The sequence below is a fragment of the Apostichopus japonicus genome, chromosome 8, assembly GCF_037975245.1.
Source record: "Apostichopus japonicus isolate 1M-3 chromosome 8, ASM3797524v1, whole genome shotgun sequence".
Lineage (NCBI taxonomy): Eukaryota > Metazoa > Echinodermata > Holothuroidea > Aspidochirotida > Stichopodidae > Apostichopus > Apostichopus japonicus.
In genome coordinates this window covers 3211510-3234774 of record NC_092568.1, presented here as the reverse complement: position 1 = coordinate 3234774, position 23265 = coordinate 3211510, and the positions used below count along the sequence as shown (strand labels likewise).

At 37.7% G+C, this 23265-nt stretch overlaps 1 protein-coding gene across 1 annotated transcript in view; it reads left to right on the top strand.

The window, feature by feature from the left end:
• Positions 1 to 4354: 4354 nt before the first annotated feature.
• The window catches only part of LOC139970659 (uncharacterized), a 97162-nt gene continuing 78251 nt past the window's right edge, over positions 4355 to 23265 (top strand). The window contains exon 1 of the mRNA XM_071976535.1: positions 4355 to 4599. Coding sequence (XP_071832636.1) covers positions 4577 to 4599 — 23 coding nt within the window. The 5' untranslated portion in view covers positions 4355 to 4576. The remainder of the gene's footprint in view (positions 4600 to 23265) is intronic.

The window sequence follows — 23265 nt, the reverse complement described above, 5'->3', positions numbered from 1 at the left end:
GTGAGTTTATTCACGAGAAATGTGAATTTTCAAATTCTCAACAAATATGGGGCTTAAAACCTTGAAAATTGGGGTTGACGGGTATTGTGGGCCGCGACGTAGAATCACCTACAAAAGCAAAGACCCACAGGAGATGCGATCAGGTCGAACATGATGTGTGCCGGGTTGACAATCTTCAAAAAGGTTATGGATGGAAAAAAAAAAACTATTAGGAAATACTTGGTTCTCAGGCAAAAAGTGTACATCTGGTTGGTCATTTCAAGCCCGAGAAGTGCCGTTTCCGGTGATCTGGGGGGTATCAAAATAAGAAATTTTCTTGTACGCTGCGCGCCAACCGATGGTGGCGCTCCGCTTAGATAGTAATTCGCGCCCCCCGGGTTTGAAAATCCTGGATACGCGCCTGATACGTAATTTGTGCAGCCCGTTTTTTTTTTATCGAAAGAAATTATTTTATTATTTTATATATAAGCTAGTTTGTAGTTATGTTGTTACGTATGGCGACACTAGTGGTGGAGAAATTCTTTCCATGAAATATGGTACCATAATGGGATGTATCTTTTCCGTTTACGCTGAAAAACTTGATACAAATACCTGATACAAATTGAAAACAGTTGATACTCACATGTTGTAACCGTTACAGTATGTATCCGTGTCGCACAAGGAGACGAAGGAGGAGGAGGAGGAGGAGGAGGAGGAGGAGGAGGAGGAGGAGAGGGAGGAGGAGTAGGAGGAGAAGGAGCAGAAGGAGGAGGATGAGAAGGAGAAGGAGGATGAGAAGGAGAAGGAAGATGAGAAGGAGAAGGAAGATGAGAAGGAAAGGAGAAGCATGAGAAGGAGGAGAAGGAGAAGCATGAGAAGTTGGAGAAGGAGGAGAAGGAGAAACAGGAGAAGGAGAATGAGAAGGAGGATGAGAAGAAGAAGTGACCTACTTCTAAAGCGCATATGATCGAAGTACCACCTATATAAGGGCAAGTCGTTTGTTGTCGATGTAAGGTCACCGCTATAAGAGTTTCTGTGAATTTTTGTGTAATTGGTTATTCAAAACGACTGGATTTATCATACATCTTTATACTAATTAATGAGAGTATCAGGGAAATCGTTTGGCTTCAATGCCCTCGGAAGTGCTTAAAATAAAAGGACAAGAGGTAAGGAGTTGTCACCAATTCCACCAGGTTGTACTTTTGAAATTGAGCATAATGGATGTATGGTAGGTATTCATTTCTACATTTTAGGCCCTATACTCTCTCCTTGTGTAAAGATGTAAACACAATACTGCGTAAACTTGATTGATTCTCTCAACGTCATTGATTTTACGTCAAATGAGAATCCCAGCCGCACTGAATATTTTCAAGGATATTTCTTATCGAAATGGCAAACTTGTATGGGGATACCATCTGGGTTGAGTTAATTCTTCTATAATGTATCAAAGATACTTATGCACACAGCTATACATGCCAGAACGTTAAATAATGAACATTAATTGCTAAGTGTTGTCCTGTTGATATGATATAGTCCTGCTTTTGGTGAATGTATATTTGATGAGGTTAGCAGTTCAAAATTTAATGTGGTTTCCAAATGTTATGGCTGGCACTTTGAGTAGGATGAATCTACATTGCCCCCTAAAGATACTAAACTATATACATATATGGTTACAATCGTTTACACATCTTGCACTGCGAAGCTGCTTTATTTTCATTCACTGATTGCATGATTTTTTTCCTCATGCAGTGTTTTGGAATAATTTGGGAGGAATAAATTCAGAAGGAAGTACCGTATATCTATTTGATATTTTCCGTAATCACGCCATATTTGCAATAGATACTGGATATTTAAATTACCAGAAATTCCTAAAAATTCCCAACGTTTGCTGGGATACTTTGCGGTTAAAATGCCAGCCATTAAGTACTTTGTTTTCGACGAAAATGCTTTGCGTGCCGGTAAATGAGATGTGAAAGGCAGCCTCAGGCGTCAATCATGGGGTAAAGATGTCACCAAGCCGCCTATTTTTAAAGTGTCGAATTAAGACAAAAGGCACCTAGGCATATGTGATTGTGACGGCTTGTGTGCGCACGTATGTGCGCGCGTATACGTGTGTATGACACCTTAATTGGCTTGTTAATTTGAACGCTATAAAGGAAAAAGGAAATGGATGAACTTTATTGAAGTTAATGGAGGTTGGAGATTATCTCAGGACGACATAGATCATAGTATGAAACATTGTGAACATGATAACTCAATCAGTGAAGCATGCATGGACTTCATACTTGATATGTACATCCACCTTACGGACTGCAAGAACCCTATTAAATTTGGTGGAGGTCAAATGTCATTTGAGGTCAGCAATGTGTGTATATATCTATAGAGTCGTTTTTTTCTTTGGAGGTCAAAGCTCAAATTATTATAACTTTGTAATAATGGTCACTACAAAATTGAAGCTTACATAGATAAACTGATTCATACGTGGTATGTGGATTCACCATACTAAATATATACAGAAACTCCGTTTTTTTTTGGCTGGTCAGAGTTATTTGAATTCGACAGAGGTGATAGTCTGAAAACTTTGTTATATCCGAAGAACTCCAAAAGTATAACTTCGATGCACTTTATACATTGTATATGATGATCCAACTCATTAAGTACACGAACCTTGTTTGTAGCTTAAATGAAATGTTCTCATGTGAAATTCGTCTAGGAATCACTAAACCTTTTGGCGTTTAGGTTATAGGATAGGCCTATTATGAAAATGAGAATATTATATTTCATCTCATATATTCGGCTGGAGTCTTCCTGCCCCGATCCTCGTCTGGCCTGATGATAGGTCACAAAATTTGGTGCTTCGCACACTTGGTGTGGTGAGGGGGGGGGGGTGGCGATATTAAAGATCTTTTATGGACGTTTTCGTTTAGTATGATAATGTTCCAAGATATCGGGTAGTATGTCATATTTTCGATTTCGGCAACTATATAGATCATTCCAGAAATAAACGGTCGGAGATAGTGAAAACCAAACTTGAAGCTAGCATACTACCCGAGCCAATAACGAATACGATACGGACTATATGCTCAAACTAAGCTAAATATTACGGACCAAGAACTGACAACCCACTAATTGGTTACACGGTATGCTTCAGACGGGCACCGCTGGCAAAGAAATTGCTATGTGACTTAGTCAGGACCGCCAATGAAAGACAGGATAGCTAAGTTACTATATAGAGTGTAATCCTGGGTCCGCTGGTTCGGACCTCATTCTGCAGCCACAAATTGTTTAGCCCTTTTCATGATTTTCCAGCCAGTTTTTCGTCACATTTTTAGAGTATGACATGTGAAGTCACCTTGCATTATATATCACGTAACATTATACTTCTCGTTCCGGTGAAAACAATCCACTGTTACAAAGATAACGGTGTAACGAGTAATTCCTACGTCGGTCTATACTTGTACGGACAAAATTTACGTTTTTTACACGAAAAATCTAGTTGAAAAAGTGCGATAGTCATTGTGACAACGTCCGTCGTAAACCACTGCAGTGCGGTAACATCGGACCTGTGTATCTTGTGGGCCAGAATGGGGGATGGGAGGGCAGGGGCGGGGAAAATATCTTTCGAACTATATAATATTCATATTTGTATTTGGGTGAGTGGTGACAACATCAAAGTCCGATTCATACACTGGTACACTGGGTATGGAGAAGGACATTTCAAGTCGGGAGCTGGAAACGTTGAAATGACTTTCTTATGTATTACTCGCTAACATTGTAAGTCACTCTCACTGCCGATGATATCTAGTCCATCGTCCATGGGATTATTTAAAATATAATATCGACCGTGGACAAATTCCTGCGTATAAACTGATAATACTGATGAATAATCCAGTAGGCTACTTATCCACTTCCAGTTACGAATAGAACATTATGAACCAGTCATGGTTTACCAAACCCACGATTGAAACAGATCAGGAAAAAAACTCCTTTGGCGGCAAAATAGATCGCAATCAGGCAGCCTTAGATTGCAAAACTGATGCATGTACTTATTTATTGAATATGTTGTTTACAACTCACCCACTTACCCCATCCCTCATCTCCCTTCTTCCTTTCTCTACTCCTACTCTCCCCTGTTCCCTAAGTGTTTTGAAGTTATTAACTGCATAAAATGGCACCACTAAGCACAATAATAGCCCCATTACCCGATCCTTTTGATGGTGGAGCGCTCGGTATCCATTATTTACTGTTATAAAACATGAATACCTTTCGTAATTGGATTATCCAAGCCGGAAAGTACATTGCACTCTCTTACGGCTTTACGCACGCAATTTCCTCTTAGCACAATGTTTACCTATACAATTTGTACAGTAGTAATGTTGACTACGATCTTTCGTACGTTCAAATGTGTTGATCTTCATCATCTTTGGAGCAGTGTCGTCTGCGTTGTTGCTATACACACTTTGCTAGTAATAATCGCAGTCACTGTTTTACTTACACTAGTTGAAATCGCGTGGATTATTCGGATTATATTAGATGTATGCATCGAAGAAGCAAATAAAATAGCGTCAACTAGGGACAACATTTCATGTGATTTTCAATGCCGCAATTTCGGGATAAGCGGTAAGTGCTTGTTTGTATTTCGTGTAAATTACGTTGTACAGTAACAGTTTAGGCTAACGTTAGTCTTACTCTTACTGAGATTAGTCATTGCCAAAGCCATGAGAAGGGCCAAGGTTACTCTGTTTGTATAGTACACTGTAGGCAAACACTCACATTAGTACGGCATAGCCGAGGCCTAGCATTAGTGAGACTTGGGCCGAAGTTAGGTACATTTAAACTTAATTAATAATACATAAATATAAAGTTTTAGAAAGAGCCACATTGGCCTAACGTAACTTACAGTACACTTTTAATTTTGTAGGCTTCATGTATCTAAGTTACATGGTTATGGAAGTTGACATAACGAGTAAGAGCACAGTAATACTAATAAGTAATAGTATTAGTACTAGCAGACCTATAGTAAATAGTACTACGCAAGTAATACTGGTAGTGGTACATGCTGCCAACTTTACCAGTGAATCTGTTAAAGTGCCACAGATGCCATATACTATTTCAATCAAACAATTTACATGAAAAGATTGTTCACACGTACATATAACCATGACACTCATCTTTATCATAATGTACAGTTATCTGATTCTAAACTTTAGGCCAAAGGCTTAGTGGACCTGAAACATCCTTGGGCTACCCTAACTTTGGCTATGCCTATTCACTCATGCCAGTTTTTTACTGTAACTTAAACTTACATGACCAGTCACCATATATTTACAACAATGGCTACATTTATGGAAGCAGAAGACCAATATCTAAGCCTAGTGCCTTTTGAACTTCAACATGCTTGGGTAGCCATATAAGTTAGAGGTAACTTTAGTAACTTAACTAAGTAACTTAACTCTCAAGTGGGCTAGGATGATGGGGCTTCAAGCTTAGCTAGGTCCAACCTTAAAGCAGTACAGCCAGTTCCTATAGGAAAACCCAGATATGGCTGATTTAAGTTAGTAATGTCATAGCTTTCTCTGGAAACAATCCCCTATACTTCCAATCATGGTATTTTGATTAATATGTGTACTGCTCTTGTACTAATTTAAACTGTCATAAAGTCACCACTTCAACAATTTTATATCCTATTCAATGTATACTGAAGTCATTCCTTATGTCAATATTAGCGCAGCAATAATTAGATGTGTATCCTTCTGGGAGTAGTTAACACAAAAATCCTCAGAGGTGGTTTAAAGACAGCCACCATTTTCAAAACGTTTTAGTGACATTATTATGACAGTAGCAGTCATAAATTTGCCACTACACACTATATATAGCAGGCTACAGCTTTGGCCAATACAATATGCATGAGAAATATTTGACCTTTGCTGCTCTTGCCACCTTATCCAAAATAGTGAGTATAAAATGTTTTTCTTGGGTGTTCATACTGTAAATACATTGTATCATTAAAAACCTTATCTGTTTGAAATAGCTCAAGGTAAATTGTCCAGCTCATGACCCCATTTCTCCCAAAAATCTGGAAAAGTCATCTGAAAGGATTTTCCTCACATGTATGTTTTGGTGCAAGTGACTAACTGGAAATCTCTACCTCATACACAGCAACTTTAAATGTTTGCTGATGGATTAAAATGTAGTGGATAAACTTTCCTTGTCTGGTCTGGGTATCTGAGGTATCTGGGATGTGATATATAATACCCTATTGGGGCAAGTATAGTGCAGGATTTAAAGTTACTATACAGTAGGTGTTGAACGCATGACAATGGTGACTTTACAACAGTTTACAATTAAAGGAACAAAATATATCTAATATTTGCAACAACAAAAAACCCATTATTATTAAATTCAACCACAACTGAATTTTGCAGCAATATGTCTCTAATAGCACATGTGCCAATGGTCCTTTGACAACAGCGCGTAATGCACTTACAGTGTTACGTGAATTTGATTGCACAGATGTGGAGAACATTGAAGTGCGTAGGTAACAGTATTCAGGTTTAAACTTTACTGATTTACACAGCTTAGCAAGGACGTGTATTGGGTTGTGTACCTTTCCATCAGACTTGTGGGTACACATAAAATCCAGTAAAATATAACATTTCTTCAAGAAGTATGTACATGTAACAATGTGGACACAACTGTTAGTGTCACACATAATTTAAACTGTACAAATTCACATTGGTGGGGATCTTTGGGTTTATCATATTTAATAAAGGAAAAGACATTACTGTCCAGAAATCATTAAAAATCAAGTCACATGCATGTTACTTACTGTAGCTCTCTTCAAAGTGAATCTAAATTTCAACATCTTTTTATGTAGATACTTAAATATTTAACACAAAACCAATATTTGGAAATATTTTAAAGTATAGTAGGGCTGTAATACATTTAATGTATTTTAAAACTCTCTTGAAACACTAACTGTAAATGTGGAAGCATGTATCCAAAGATCTTAACACCCATCCAAGGTTGTATATAATCAGAATATGTGTGCAACTTATTTACTGTATTTATGGTGAAAGTTAACAGTGTCTACTACTGAAAACAATGTCAGTATTAGGTAGTGTTAAAAACCTCAATACCGTATCAACAACATTCACATGTATACATTGTGGAAAACCAAAGAGGTAAATAAAGAAAACTGTTAAAATTCAAGCATGAGTGGTTTTGTGATATCATTTCCAGGATTGCTCAAGTCTTTGGTGGTGGTCAAGAAGGAAACTAAAATCCATGATATTTTGGTACAAAAGAAAAGTTTTCTTAGTTGTCAGAAAGAGCTGTTTATCATTTTAGTATTCCATCACACACTGTAATGATAATGATGGTTTGATGTGGTTCTCCTTCAGATGATGTGAGATTTATACTGTAAGTTGTGCTGGTAGTGGGAGGTTTTGGTATTGTATTGTATTGTAGGGCAATGGTACTTTGTTTGCTGATGTCAGTGTTTCAAATTTATGTAACATTATTCAATCTCTGTGATGGCGTCAGTCTGAACAAATAAATATTATAAAACATTTTGCATATCATGTTTGCAGCCAGGTGCAAGTTTGCGTGATATGTTCTCTGTTTTTCTTCATTAGTTTTCATTCTCACTCCATAGACCCTGTATCTTCTGATCTGCAACAATGAGGTGGGGTCCTTTTCTGTCATTCAATCATTCTGACAGCTGAAATACCCACAACAGTGTTCAAAGGATGAATCCTTAATGTACATGAAAACTAAATAAGTTCTTTATTCTCATCAACATTAAGTTGTATCCCTCCTGCAGGCTTGCTGCCTTTCACAACTTCATGGGTAATGTAGGAATGATTAATCTCAAGAATATTATATTGTGAAAAACTGCACTCAATATGTACATTTGTCCTTAGATCATGTAACCTTTGACCTCAGTAGCCATGGACACTACATATTTTGATAGCACTTGACATTTTCATTATACCTGTGAAGGTTCAATTCAATGTTTGACCTTTGGTTCCCGGGGCCTGCGAGATGTAAGGGTTCACCCTGGGGTACACACACCCACCTCCTCCCCCATACACACACACATGGACACTTTTTGACCCCTCCCTCAGTCATGGACCTCCTGTCACCCTGGGGCATCCACATTGGGTGACCCACGAGAGTAACTACTCAGAAAAATTAAACTTACAATGGCAATTATTGCTACATGGCAACTGATATTGGCATATTGCTGTACAGTATGGCTCAATTGGCAAAGGACTACAATATCTCATTCACCCTATGGGAACTATGAGTTAATGAAAGATTGCGAAAGGACCGTTAATATCTGGTAGTCTTTTGCAACGTACTAGTTTCATACAAAAATACATGTCAAAGTATAAATTTAAATCAAATGGAATAGTTATAATATTACATTATATACTAATTAGCTGTTTTGAGTAGAAAAGAACCTTGTAAACCAACAATTAAATGCAAAGTTCTACTTTATGGCTTGATGCCAAGTTTCTGCAATTTACTCTGGTAACATTTGGAGAGATTAGCACACTGCAGCTTGTAATATGTACTGTTAGTTATTTGAAGCCTTAGTATAGGCCTGGTAATAGATTACTGTAGAAGGGGGGGGGGGGATCCCTCAGTGGGTTGCAACCAGTTACTACTGTATTGCCTTTGCAATGTAATCAATGAATCCTGCACACACATATATGTTTTCCCCTTAATCTCTCTACTTTAGCCAGTCATAGATTACAAAATATATAGAGCTATTAAAGAAGAAGAAAACTCACCCAGTCAAGGTCTTCTTGTCCTTTCATTGACCTCTTTCATCAGCATGGACAAATAATAATTAGAACGGAGTGTGACCTGAAGGTGAAGCTCATATATTGCAACACTGTTGGGGGCAGAAAATTAGCTCAAATAGAGGATGTCATTTAGAGGGCAAGTTTAGAGTATTCTCCTATTAAATTATTTCCTGCTTTTTGCAGTTATGATCATGTTCAATGATATTACAATTATTGATTTGATAAGAACATTCTAAAGCATAACAAACAAGTCTGAGGCTTAGTTTCCATCGACTGTGTATATGTATGCCTTTAATAATACTGTCATGTATGGGCTCTCTCCTTTACTTAAATATTCATTATGTAAATGATTTTCATATACTATCACTAATAATAATGTATGTTTGAACCTATCTTTGCAAGTTGCTATATAGAATTTCATGTATTATCTACTTTTGGTTCTCTCTCTCTCCATATAGCTGCTGCAATCTTGCATAGATACTTGTAGTTAATGTTTTAAAAATATGTGTATGGTGCCTCCAAAGCACAAGATCAGTATAAAAAAGAGGGGGGGGACAAATATTTATATTATGCTGTCAATTTCATAACTACAAAAGATTGTCTTGACTGTTTTGTACAGAAAAGATGGAAAGAATATGTTTGCTGTCTATTCTGTATAGAAAAAAAGAATCACATAATTTTAAGCAAGTTACTTTGAAGATCCAAAAGCAATAAAATATGTATTATAACAGCAATTAGCAGAGGCTGCAATGATTGAACCATGAAATACTATATTGACAAACAAATATTGGATATTTGCTCTAGTTATTGTTAAATTTTTTCATTCTTTTGACTACCTTTGGTAATACTTCACTTCACTACACAATTACACTTACACATACTAATATATATATCCTAATTTACAAATGACTCACTTTTCAATAGTTTCAATTTGGAGCATTGCCATAGTGATCAGGATGACATTTTTCAAATTGCTAGATATTTCCATACCTACAGTGTTCAAAAGGTGATTTTGACCTTCAAAATGAACACCCACAACCACTGTGTGGGCTATCACATACAGTATGGATGAATGTACAGTAATGAGTGAGTTAATTATCTCATGATGGAAATTTGAATTTCGTGCTTCACAGGTTTGTGAGCAGAAATACTGTAAGTGATAATGTGTGGTAACCATGGGAAAGAATATCATTGGCCCTTTGGACCATGGTACCAGTGTTGGGGCATTTTTTGGTATTAATTTGTTTATTTCATGACATGATGCTTTCATGTGTATGTCCTTTTTATACTTGGGAAACTTGTGTTGTTCCTAGAATTGCTACTTTCTGATCTTATGCCAAACTTGTAGAAGTACAGTAAGTACTTGCCTATAAACCTTAATTCAGACATATTGCATTTTCAAAAAGCTTTTGATAACAAAGATAAAAAGATCCAACTGATCTTTGTTTTGGTTGCACACCCCAGCTTGTGTTTAGTCCCACTTTGAGTCCCTTGTTTGTGTCTTCCTGAGAGTTAGATTAAAGCTAATTTTAATTGCAACAGGAAAAAAGTGAAACAGGAAACAGGGATGAAATTCAATTTCTTATCAGTAAGTCGAACTCATCAAATGGTGTGTTTGCTGATTCATTTGATGCAGATAAATTTTATGCTGATTTTTTATCATGAAAACTACTTGGTTGGACACATGATTGACTTTGTAATCCATTTCTCTGACTCTCATTGGTTGTCCTAGGGATATTTGAAGCAACATAGAGTACAGTACACTAAGCAACCTGAACTTATGAGAAGCTTGAAATGTCAAATTTAGCAAGACTACCGAGTTCACTCGATATCAGATTTGCAGTTGATCAAACTCTAAAACCCTGTCAACTTTTGCACCAATTCAATGTTAAGCAAGATATGAAATGATTCCATTTCATTCCCATTAATACCTTGTCACTTACACAGATTGTTTCAATATTAAACTTTACCATCTATGTAAAAAGGAAATTGGAAAATTTCAAATTGCCGAATTGATCTATTAATACTTGAAATGAAACTTGGTAGGCCAAATTAATAAGCTATGTACACATTGTTATGGGATTCTTGTGTCTAAGAGCATCCAGGCAAAATTACTGTTTTAAAGCAGATTCTCTTGTATGTTTGTCTTTTGTCAATTTTAACAAAGGGATACAAAATATGATTCAAGTTAAAAATAAAATGAAAATAAAACAAAAACTGTTAGCAAACTGCTTATCCACTAAAGGGCCTGTGTTAGAGAATGTGTAAAAGTAAGTGGGCCTGACATTTCGATTGTTTTTCAGAGGCTGAATGACAAGTAACAGAAAACTACAAGGGCTCCCCGATTTTTTTTGGGGGGGGGGGGCCTTGTAGTTTCTGTTACTTGTCATGCAACCTCTGAAGAAGATTCTGCTAGGATGGAATTGTCAGGCCCACTTACTTTTACACAAATTAAAAATGAGTTAGACATATCCACCGATAAAGGTGCTCAAGGTGCATAACAAATTATTACCCTGGTCAACGATAGCCTGTCAAAAACATAGAGACAAATCCCCCCACATGGCAGCAGCTAAACAGCGCCCAACTGACAGGTTATCTCACAGATCCCCATTTATACACCTGGGTGAAGAGTGGCAATAGAGATAAAGTGTCTTGCCCAAGGATACAACTTAATGATCTGGCCAGGGCTCATCCCTGCAAGCCTTAGATTCCAAGTCCACTGCCTTAACCACTTGACCACAACGCTCTTGTTATATATCTGCATAGTACTTTACAAACTAATGAACTGCCGGAGTTAAGTGTCAAATCCTATAGAAAACTGTATGTTCAAATCCATTTACCAAGAAGCATCTTTAGTTGACTGACATGCCATTTTGTGTTTTAATATGAAACCATTGCTATAGAACTTACTGTAGATCGTTTCAGCATACTTCCATCAACACTGGAAAGTTAGTATATATTTGTTTAAATGTGACAAACTGATGTCTGATATCTTCCTGTACTGTACAGTAATTGAACTGTTGAACTTGCATTGAAATAAAACAGGTTAGTAGCACGGTTCACATACATACAGGTGAATACATCTATATATACTGTAGGTACCAAATTAGTTGCTTGGAAATGTCTGTACAAGTACTATCTGTTGACAAGAAGAAAAGGTGTGATTGAACTGTTGAAGTTGTTAAATTAGTAGAATTCAAACCAGGTTTTTGTTGTATTTTACAGTTTATATACAGAACAGTATGTCTCTTTAAATTGTACCAGGTTATTGAAAGGTCAGTTGGGAGTTGACCGTCTCTGTTGTCTGTTACAAGGAGGTCAAGTTGAAATATTGTCCAGTTTGCACAGTGCCTTATGGGCTGGATTGAATGGAGTAGTTGTGGGTAGAAGTGTAAATAGATTTGTTGTGGATTCTTTTCAAGGCAGTTTCTCTGGTGTTGTTGCTTATTATGGTTAAGGAGGCTTTCATGCAAAAAATAAATAAATAAATAAAAGGGGGTGGGGGGAGGAAGTGGGGGAATGGTGGGAGGTGAGAAAGGACATACATCTCTTCGCCACAAAAAATAATAAAAACATAATTTGTCCTTGGTCATCATTGATGTTAAAAAGTTAAGAATATCATAAATTAAATAACCCATATGTAGAGTCTGAGCTAAACAATTAACATAAATGTAAGATTATTGAAAGTTTGAGACAAGTCTTGATTGGTAATTAAAGCCTATGATTGTTTATCATAAATTGCTTGAAACAGTTTATGCATCCAGAAATGACTAGAAATGGTTATAGTTTGAGTCCTGTGTCAATATTACTTGGTTAAAGCAGAGAAAGTACTGTACAGTAAACGACACTTGAAACACCATTTTGCTACCTAAACATCTATCAAAGGGCCTACCCAATTACACAGAAAAGCTCACATGGGTATGGGAAGTTTCCCTCCTGTACTGCAGTGAGGTCAAGTTGAAGATTTTTTTCAGAATTTAAGAAATGTCCTTCTGGGTTGTGGCCTTGAAGACTTCAACTTTTTATGCATAAAAACAGGCACCAAACCAAAAATTTGAGCTTTCAATGAAGTTTCACTGAGAAGATGTGCTGAGAGACACATTCATGTATATAGCAGAACTGTACCATAGAAGGACATACTCTGTATTCCAATGATACATAGCTTGCAAAATGATTAAAGAATGTTCAGTGAAACATTTATAGTAAGTGCACATGTTTAACTGCATTGTTTATCTTTGTTGGGCTACCATGATGTCAAAAAGTAGATTGGTTCCCTAACAATTCTCACAGTGAAGATCTCTATGAAATTTAAAATGTAATATGTATACCAATGTTACAGGGTTCTTTTTCATTTGATCATACAGATAATGTTGCCTTGTCATTGAGAATGAAACAATTTATCCTATTTAAGTGAGATATATACTACATGTAACATAATTCACCAGAAAAGATTGGACGATAATTTAGAAGAGAGAGACTCAGAGAGGACCTTTCTTATTTAAGGGAAGCAAACTCCGTTTTCAGGATGACTCAACCATTAGTAATGAATAAACTAGTTCTTGAACTTGATGTCCATGCATTTCAGTTTGAAATTCTTAAGGCATCAGTTTCAGCTGTGTTAGATGAGCAATTTGATCAAACTTCCAGAGTTTATAATCAGATTGTAGTTGATGAAGACCCAATTTCCCTCCTAGATATTTTCACTTAATAAAAGATTGCTGAGGAAATATATGATGGTTCCGTTAAATTACCAAGGTTTTGTTTTCCAGATAATTTCTTGCGTTTGCATAAATTCACATGTGAATTTAATTTTAAGCAGTTGGCAAATTATCCACTTTTGCCTTATTACTGTACATACAAATTGAACTTGCCTAGGCACTCTTAGCTAGTGAAATTCGTTGCCTTAACATTTTAATGTCAAATAGCTTTGAAAATCCATTCAAAAAAGCTGCTTGTAGAAAGTTATGAATATTTATGTTAAGTTACATTCTATCCTTGACATTTTGCTTTAATAATCATGTGCTCCTAAAAATCATTATTCATGTTTTCATAGCTTTGCATGCATAGTGTTGTGACAACCATCCATGATCCACTTTCCAGATGTTTCTGTCATAGATGTTTGCATAGATAGTTTAAGAATCAGCCTTGGTAATGGAAAGATGATATAACATTTAGACGGTATGTATGGTCACCTAGACCATCATAGAAGAAGGGGATTTTGACCTTCTGCAACACAGCAAAGTGCAAGCTCCTGACATCGTGTCTACCAGTTCTTTGTACACTTGATAGCAGCATAAAATCAGGTCAAACTTTTGTATTTGTCCTACATGGGAGGAAAATGTTGCTGGTAGGAGAATGGTTTGAAACTGTTTTGTAATGATTTATGAATGATGTATTTTAAGTGACTTGCAAGTGACTTTATTGTCATGAAAGGCAGTAAGAGAAATTGCAACTCTGTCAACAGGAAATGTTTTTTCCCGGCTTTCTTGTACAGATTCAGATGGTTTAAATATAGAATGCAGATACGTCAAGTTACCTAAGTTAATAGTTTTTACATTCTTGAAACTTCAGAAGAAAAGACATTTTTACTGTACTCTTCTATGATAATATTTGTTAATAGTGTGCAGGCATTTTTCATTGAACATTGTTTTTTGGCTTAATGGAATTCAATAAACTTACAACATTGGAGTATAAGTAGATCTCCCTCAGTGCCATCCTGATAATAATCAACCAATCTGTCTTAACTAAATTCATGACACAAGTCAGAAGTTGTATACAGTGTAGTTTAACAAGTGATACAGTGTAGTTTAATTGTAATAATGACTACATAATTGCAATAATACCAGTCTACTTTGTGAGTATTTTCAACGTTGCTACAAAGCGATGATCAGTAAATAAGTCAATATCAAGTAAATAATTCTGCTGATTTGTATTTAATACACAAATGAATATGCTGTAACAAAATAGTCATTAAAAGCTGTTCAGTCTATAAAGTTCTTTGTAGTTGTAAACACTGCGATATATCCATTTTTGTTCACGAAAAGTTGTAAAAAATGACATTTCTTTTACTGATTTTATGTGTGATTTTGTTCAGTTTGATATGATTAGATAATAGCATTGATCTGTTTTCATTGATTACTTGTGTTTAGTCTTTGTTCATGACCAGCAGATGGACATATTTCAAGTTCAACTGTCTCTCTCACTTCATTGAACAAAAGGAATATCACAAGTCCTGTCCAGCCTAACTACACAAGATGTGGAATTGGTCTGAGCTAGCTGTGGCAGGTACTTTTAGTCTGTACAGTACGTAGCTATTACTTGTCTACCTATCGGTAATGGCAAATGTAATAAGTAATCTAGATACATTATCAAGTAATCCAGCAAATAAATGGATTGATCAATCGGTCATCCATCCATCAATCAATCATTCATTCAATCATTCGCATTAATATACTCTACCTACTGAAATTTAGCTCAAGTCTGGAGTAAAAACAATGTTACTCTAGAGCAATAACTGAATGGAACATTGACTAGTATAGTAGGTACAGTATGTAAATGTCCATGAAGGTGTAATAAACGGCTGATCAAAAACTAAATCAGGATCGAGCAATTTTATGCCAAAGTTTATTTAGTCATTGCAAACTACTATGATCTACAACACAGCAGACACTAATTCCTAAAACTATCATTTAAAACTGCAGTTTTGCAATCAAATTCTGGCAGTGTCTGTATCAATAGGAATGATACATACAGTGTGGCTTGTATCGTGAAGAAATACACCAAAGCTGAACATTAGAAGACATAGATTGCAAAGGACTTTGCGTAAATTCATGGTAATGGTGTCAAATGTCTGGAAATTTACTAATTTACTTTGTGGTTATTGCAGAGCGCTCTGCATTTCCAAGAATTAATTTGGGTCATTGATTTCCATGGTGACTAACTGTGTTCATATAGCAATTGTAAAGCCATGTAATATTTGCACTTACTTTTGATCCCCTTTAATCTATATATTGTGCTATATAGATAGATGTATTTTGTGGCTAAAACCAGTTGGCTGCTCCACATAAGAAAGTATACTTTGGCCTGGAATTCTGAGTTGCAGCAGCAAGCACAGGTAGCATATATATGCCTATTAAAAGTCCCATTGTCTAACACACTACATCATAAAAGTAAAGTGGTCTCTTTATATCTAGATATAAATTCTCACTAGCTAAACGCTACACCATTACTGGAGAGTTGACAAGTTGACCAAATGTTCATGGCACAATCAATTTCCATATCATGACTGTGCAGATATTTTGCTATGAGAGGCTGATAGTTTTGTCACCTGTAAGCAAACCTCTTTACTCAGTAGTACATGATTTTCTTATGCTGCTCCTGGATGCCTTAAGTGGACTAAAATTGCCTCAATTGGCCCAATTTTGTACCACATGTACCATTCATGCCCTTCAACATCCAAGCCACAAAAAACCTGATTCTGATAACATATTAACAAGATGTTCTCCTGCTGCTCTTGGCACTATTCCTGAAGGTGAACACTTAGGGCCGATTGGTATATACTCTCATAGGAGCATGCCATCTTAAAGGTGGACCACCACTATTGTAAGGATGGGCAGAACATTTTTATCCTGTAACTTGTGAAGTTATTTATGTGCACATGTTGGTGGCAAAGATGCGGGAGGGGGGGGGGTAGGGGCATCGCCTGGCTTGGGGCCTCGGGTTATACTTCTTTATTGCAATACAGAAGGAATTGCATCCCTAACATTGAATAAAATGTTTTAAGTTTCATTTGAAAACCTTTGAAAGTTTTACCTTGTATCATCCAGCCTTGTGTGATTTTGGTGGATTAAAGAAACAGATTATGTTTTCAGGTACCCGTACCTCCTCTTAATAGTCTGCTACATGGTATCAAAAGATTGTGGCAGATTCAATAGCAAATAAACCTCATAGTATAGATAAGTTTAAGAATTGTGCATGGATAATTGCACTTTGAAATTCTTGCTCTTGGTTCTACGGTTAAGAAATGCAGACAGTGGCTCCTTTATGAGCTTGTTGAGTGTTTTTTGCTAAGTATGGTAGCTGTTAATGTATATTGGCAAGTTGTTGCCTGTACTAGTTTAGATGGATCATTGACTTTCCGAATTTCGGAGTAGTATAGTATTGAGCACACCCCAGTGCTAGACAACATGATGAACATATATATTGTGGATTGAGAATTATAGACAGATCAACTAATCATAGTGCCTAGTAGGTGTTTTGGAGTTTGAATGCCAATGACATATTGTCAGTACTATAAATTGCTTCACAGTTTACCTTAAGAAACTATGCAGCTTTAAGTTGATTATAATTTTCTTAACCTGAAGAACGAAAGGGAAAAGACAAGACTTTAGAAGAGAGAAGGTTACACCATAGTGATCACTATCACTAACCACTTCATTCCTCTTTCATAACAATTCCCTATGGGGATCTTATAAGAGCCTCTATCCACTAATCCCTTTAAAGTAACGCGTTGTACTTGGATGAATCTACTCAAGGTCAATAATAGTGTTGTGAGCATAGTATTGCTCGTTTGGGAATGAAGTAGTTACTCATAATATGTAAAAGACAGAGGGCCTAATCTTTCGATCCTAGAAGGATCTTCTTTAGAAGGCTAACAGCTTTTTGCAATAGTATTTACTTATAATTCCTGTGAGTCATTGTGATGAGTGAGATGTCCTTTATGCCCCATCCCCTCCCCCCCCCCAAACCGTGGAAAAATTGACTTTCAACAACTCAGGCCTGTTAGCAACATTATTATCCCAATCCTGATTGCCTAGAGCTAACTATCATGTTGCCATATTTTGTAAATCTCTCTTCAGAAATATGTATTGATTTTCTCTGCTCACTTACTGGAAAGAAACAATTGTCAATTGCAAAGAAAGAATAACTGACCCTCGGTTTATCTTTGACCGTTAACTGCCGTTTCTATTGAATCATTGATTACATGATCAACAGAATATATATACGAGTGGCTTTGTATGTAGTCAAGCTTCATAAATTGTGTCATATTGTTCTTGGGAAAGCCAGTTAATCTCAGCTACTGATGTACTGGCTTTGGGCAGGTGGGAGGGTGAAAGGGAAGACAGAATTTTGCTTTCCTTTCTGAAGTTTGCAAATGTACTGTATACAGTAGCAAGGTATAATGATCAATTTGCTTAGTTCTTATGAGAATGAGAACATATGCAGAACAGTAGAAATAGAGGAAAGTTATTAACTAATCAATGGAGAAAAACAAAACGCCCAATGAGAGAGGCTTACTTATATATATAGGAGGAGAGATACTGTTCACAGACTTAAAAAAGAAATCTGTCCGTACGTTAATTCAATGTGAGACCATGTTGCTTTATTCAATCCTTCAAAATCTTGTGATCAAAGAAGTCAGACTACCTTAATAGATTTGTAAATTGTTGTGTACAAGTGGCTGATCTGTAATGGTTGATCAGGAGCTGATGGTCTAAGACAATGCAATTTACAGCAGTCCTCATTTTACCTTACATGTCTCATCACAACCATTGCACTGTATATTGTCTTCAGTGACCTTGTAACCTTTCTGCACTGTCCTGCTTTGACAGTGACCAGCCACTCCGGACCATTCACAAGTAAAAAGATATTCTTTTATGTTGCCAATGGAAGACCAGCTTATTTAATTTTAAAACTGACCAGTTCTTCTACTAGATAATCAAACTAAGTTTCATGCTGTATATACAATTAAAATCCATGTACAGCATGCACAATATCTGCAATGTCCAGCAGTGGATCTACTTCAAACACGGTTATTACAAATTAGCTACATGATGCAAAAGGAAAAGGTTTGGAACTTAATTACCTAATGTCTGTGCAATAGTTCCTTCCTCCCCCCAATGTTAAATAGTTAAGCTTTTCTGATTGGAAATTAATTGTTAAGAAATGTCAAAGGAAGAAGAGTTTAATGCCCTTCCTTGAGTTATGCACCCAATTTTTAGTTGCCTAAGTTAACTGAAAACAAACTTGCATTCATTGGGTTGAATATATTCTGTTTATAGCTTCAGTAATGTGAGAGACAACTAAAAGAGTGAATTTGCACAGAGAAATGACAGATTGTGCTCATTTAGCTTAGCAATGTCTTCAATACAGTATCTTATCATAAGTGTTAGAGAGATAACCTGTTCATATCCCTTGCTCAGTTTATAGCAATAGCACCTGGCTACATTTATAGCATAAATTTCTTCTCCATCAGAGGCTATTGAATTATCATCCTGTAACTTTAATGTAACAACAAAACTTTACCTCGCTCCTCGCTTACCTGTCTCCCCACAACCTTAGCACCTCGTTCTAACGTGCCTAGAATGAACTGGTAACCTGTGAACACTGCGCGCCTTTATGACTGGCTCCTCTGGTCAATGCCCTTCTCATTCTACCATCCAAAGTGCCAGCACCGTGTGTTTTTTTGTCTGGTGTTTCCTGATCAATATTCGAACAGGAGTTACAGAACTGTAACAAAGGATTCTAGTTTTTCCAAATATTGTATACTGAAGTATTTACCAATCGTTGCAGCCTGATAAGTATCCTCTTTTGACTTGGGGGGGGGTTTCTAGCCATTTTGAGAACAGTTCCCGCCCATTAGAATTACATGTTATCTGTAGAAAGGAGAAGGTGAGGAGAATACCAATCATATAGCAGAGGGAGATGAAGAGAGACAGAGGTGGAGAGAGACGGAGATAGAGAAAGAGATAGATTGCCTCCTGCGGTCCTGACGTTGTCCAGACAAAGGGAAGGGCAAAGGAAAGAGCAAGGCTCCGCTGAGGAAGGCCAAACTGCCACGAAAGAGAACCGATGCCACCAGTATCGAGGGAGGAAAAGAAGCTCGGAGAGTGTCCCGGTCTGGGTTGTAGAGAGAGCTGGTGTCAACTGGCCCGCAGACCGTGGTTCGGGGAGATTCTATGGCTTCTGATGGACATACTGGTCACTGATCCTGCCGGACACACCCCATCTCCTATCCCAGAGGAGAGGGACATTGACACACCCAGACATCAAGGGCCCCCAACTGGTTGCTTGGAAACGGAGAGATTCTATGGCTTCTGATGAACATACCACTGATCCTGCCGGACACACCCCATCTCCTATCCCAGAGGAGAGGGTCATTGACACACACGGACATCAAGGGCCTCCAACTGGTTGCTTGGAAACTGTCAGGTCTTCCTTCCGATTGAGAGGCTTTTTGAAGCAGTTGTGCCTCTATGGTCGCAGACACAAGAAGACAGTCAACTAAATCAACTTACGTTTCCAGACTACGAAAGTTCAGAGAATGGTGTCGGACCAGACAGGTGCTGCAAAACAAGGCTTCTTTAACACAGACATAGGGGACTTCCCCCCCCCCCCCATTTGAGAAAAGGAAGCAAGTATGGCCAATTACAAATTATAGGTCGGCGATCACCACAGTCCAGGACGGCTTCTTAGATGGCTCCACAGTAGGCTCCAACAGGGACATAGCCCAACTGATCAGGGGCATGGCCAAAAGGCGGCCACGAGTCAGTCTACAGAAGTAATGAGAGGAACGACGTCTCTCTTCATTCTACCCAGTGCACTGTTCTCGGGAGCATCGAAGGACACTCTGTCCAGGTGGCTCAAAGAAGTGATCCGACCGTTTGCCATTGACACAACAAGATCAGAGCCAACGACATACCAGGGGTCACGACCTTGACAGCACTCTTCGCCAGGGTTCCAATTGAGGTTATTCTAAAAGCAGCAGCCTGGGGAACACTACCAACTTTTGTGACATGCTACTTATCTGACACGCTACAAGTCGAGGCGGCTTTTGAAAGCGCGGTGATGCAAGGTCCGGCAGTACCAGGTCCCACCCCTCGGGCCTCTCACCATCGGGCAGTGCCACTCGGTGCTAAGGTTGTGGGGAGACAGGTAAGCGAGGAGCGAAGTAAAATCCCAAATCTTACTGGTTTGGATATTTACCAGTGACCAGCTTACCTGTCTCCATTCCCGCGTCCCTCCCCCCAAGGGGCTGGAAAACAGCCAGACGGAGGAGCGGTCACTAGGACTGAACAAATAACTCCCAACACAGGCCAGAGGACCTAAAAGAGGGAGAGGTTACCACTGACGAGGTCTTAGATGGTCATCCGAATATAACTGGTGAGTTCAATTAGAACTGGTGGTAACTGGTGGTAACTGGTGGCAACTTGTAGAAACTTGTAGAAACTTACGGTAATAAGCTGCGAGTCGTGAGGGCGAACTAGGATTTTAAGGTACTTGTCTGCTACTACAGGGATTCCTTGTTAGAAATAAGGGGTACAAACTTTACGGGGAAAAGAGGGTAGACCCCCAAGAGGGTGGGGACAGGGAGGACTATCCCTCCCGTTGAACGCGTTAGAGACTCAATGTTAGTGTTTAGACATCGGCAAGGGTAGACCCCTGAGGAATCAGGTCGGACTACCCCTCAGCTCCTGCGAGGAGGTCCCTTTGGAAAGGGAAGTGGTCTCATGAGAAGATAGGGCATTGACCGGAGGAGCCAGTCTTTAGTTGGCCCACAGTGTTAAAAGGGTTACCAATTCATTCTAGGCACGGTAGAACGAGGTGCTAAGGTTGTGGGGAGACAGGTAAGCTCCTCACTCGTAAATATCCAAACCAGTAAGTCTTGGGATTTCTTAGCAAAATCTGTTGCTTTTGAAAGATCAACACCTTATGTTAGACCTACTGTATCTCTAGTTTATAGCAGAGGAAAAGAAGGTAGCCTACTTTGCATAGGAGGTACATCGCTGATAGTCCGCAGACAACAGAACGCCACTATAACTGGCATTTACGGTAAATTTGAGATTAAGTTTACGTAGGTTTGGATGATAATGTTGTTGAGATTTACTCTCCATCGCATATAAAGCTTGATCTGCATAGACCCTGGCTACTATTCGAACACCTACTGTCAGAGTCTTATAGCTAGCTAACGGCAGTCACTGCTATCATATCGTACATGTATTATTGTTGGTGCACAACTATATTTGAATCTAGTCACTAGCCTATAAAGTAATCTACATCACACAGAGATATGAATCTGAAGTCTCTTCTTTTATAATCTATCTGTTATAATCTATCTGGCCACAGCAAAGTGAGAGACAGATATCACCATGGCAATTGTGTCCTAACTGGATTTTACACTTCTTTCCAACAGAACATACAAATCATTTTAATATCCACAGAGGAAAATGACATTGCTGCAAAAGCATTTTGACTGCAGCTTCTAGCTGGTCATCCAGCATTCGATCGTTAAAAGCTAAACAAATATTACAAAAAGTTATTTTGATTAAGGAAATATGAACAAGATGAATGTATTATCAATTAAAAGCAGTATATAGTTAAGTTTTCTTTGTTGACACAATAGACCACCATTTACTTCTTTTTCATGTATTTCTGAAAATCCCCCATAGTAAATAAGACAAACCAGATATATACAAGAAATAAAAAAGTAGGGTTGTCGCTGCCACTACTAAAACAGCTTTTTACTCAGGGCTATAAACCTATTTCCTCATTAGTTTAATACGTAAATACGGTTAGAGTGAAAACAAATTAAAGTGAAACCTTTAACTATATGTTTACCTCAGAGGTTTCAAAAAAAAGCTAAATTGTCACCACTCATGATTGTGCAAACGATAAGATAATTTAATAATTTCCGGGGTACACTGTAGTTACTTGAGAGAGCCCTTTCATTTGCTGTACCCTCAGCTTTGACAGATCTATGTAGAGGTCAAAGGACATAATTTGAGGTCAAGAGAGATCAAAGTCTGAAAAATGTGTACACACATTGAACTTAGTAAAGTTTGGATGAACCTCATACTTTGTATGTACAGCTCTACATTAGTGAGGACAATACCCTCAATATCTTCTGTGGAGGGCAAAGGTCATTTGAGGTCAACATGGATCCAAGTATGAAAGCCTTGTAAACATGACTTCGAACTTAAAGTTTGGATGTTTGGAGCTCATTTTGATGAATAATAGAACCCTGGTATTTTTATGGATGTCAAATGTCATTTGAGATGTCAAAGTCTGAAAGCTTTGTTAACATAGGAATTTCAAAGGTGGAGCTAGCATGAACCTCATGATGTAGATGTTTGTTCATGAGTACAACAACCCTATTGTTTTGAGGAAGTAAAAGATCATTGGAGGTCAATAGACACAAGTACGCAAACATAAATACTGTAAATTAATTAGTAAAGCTTAGATGAATCTCCTAATTTTACTTAGATCCACCATAGTGATTGTCACAATGGTATTGTTTAATTTCTGTGGTGGTTGATGAAGCTCATCTGAGGTCAACAAAAATCCAAGTCTGAAAACTTTGTAACAGGAATGTATGATAATTGCAAAAGTAAAGTTTGGATGTGTTTCATCGGCAATATTACTGCAAGAAGCTTGTTGTAAATGTGTTGCTTTTCAAAGCATCATCAACATT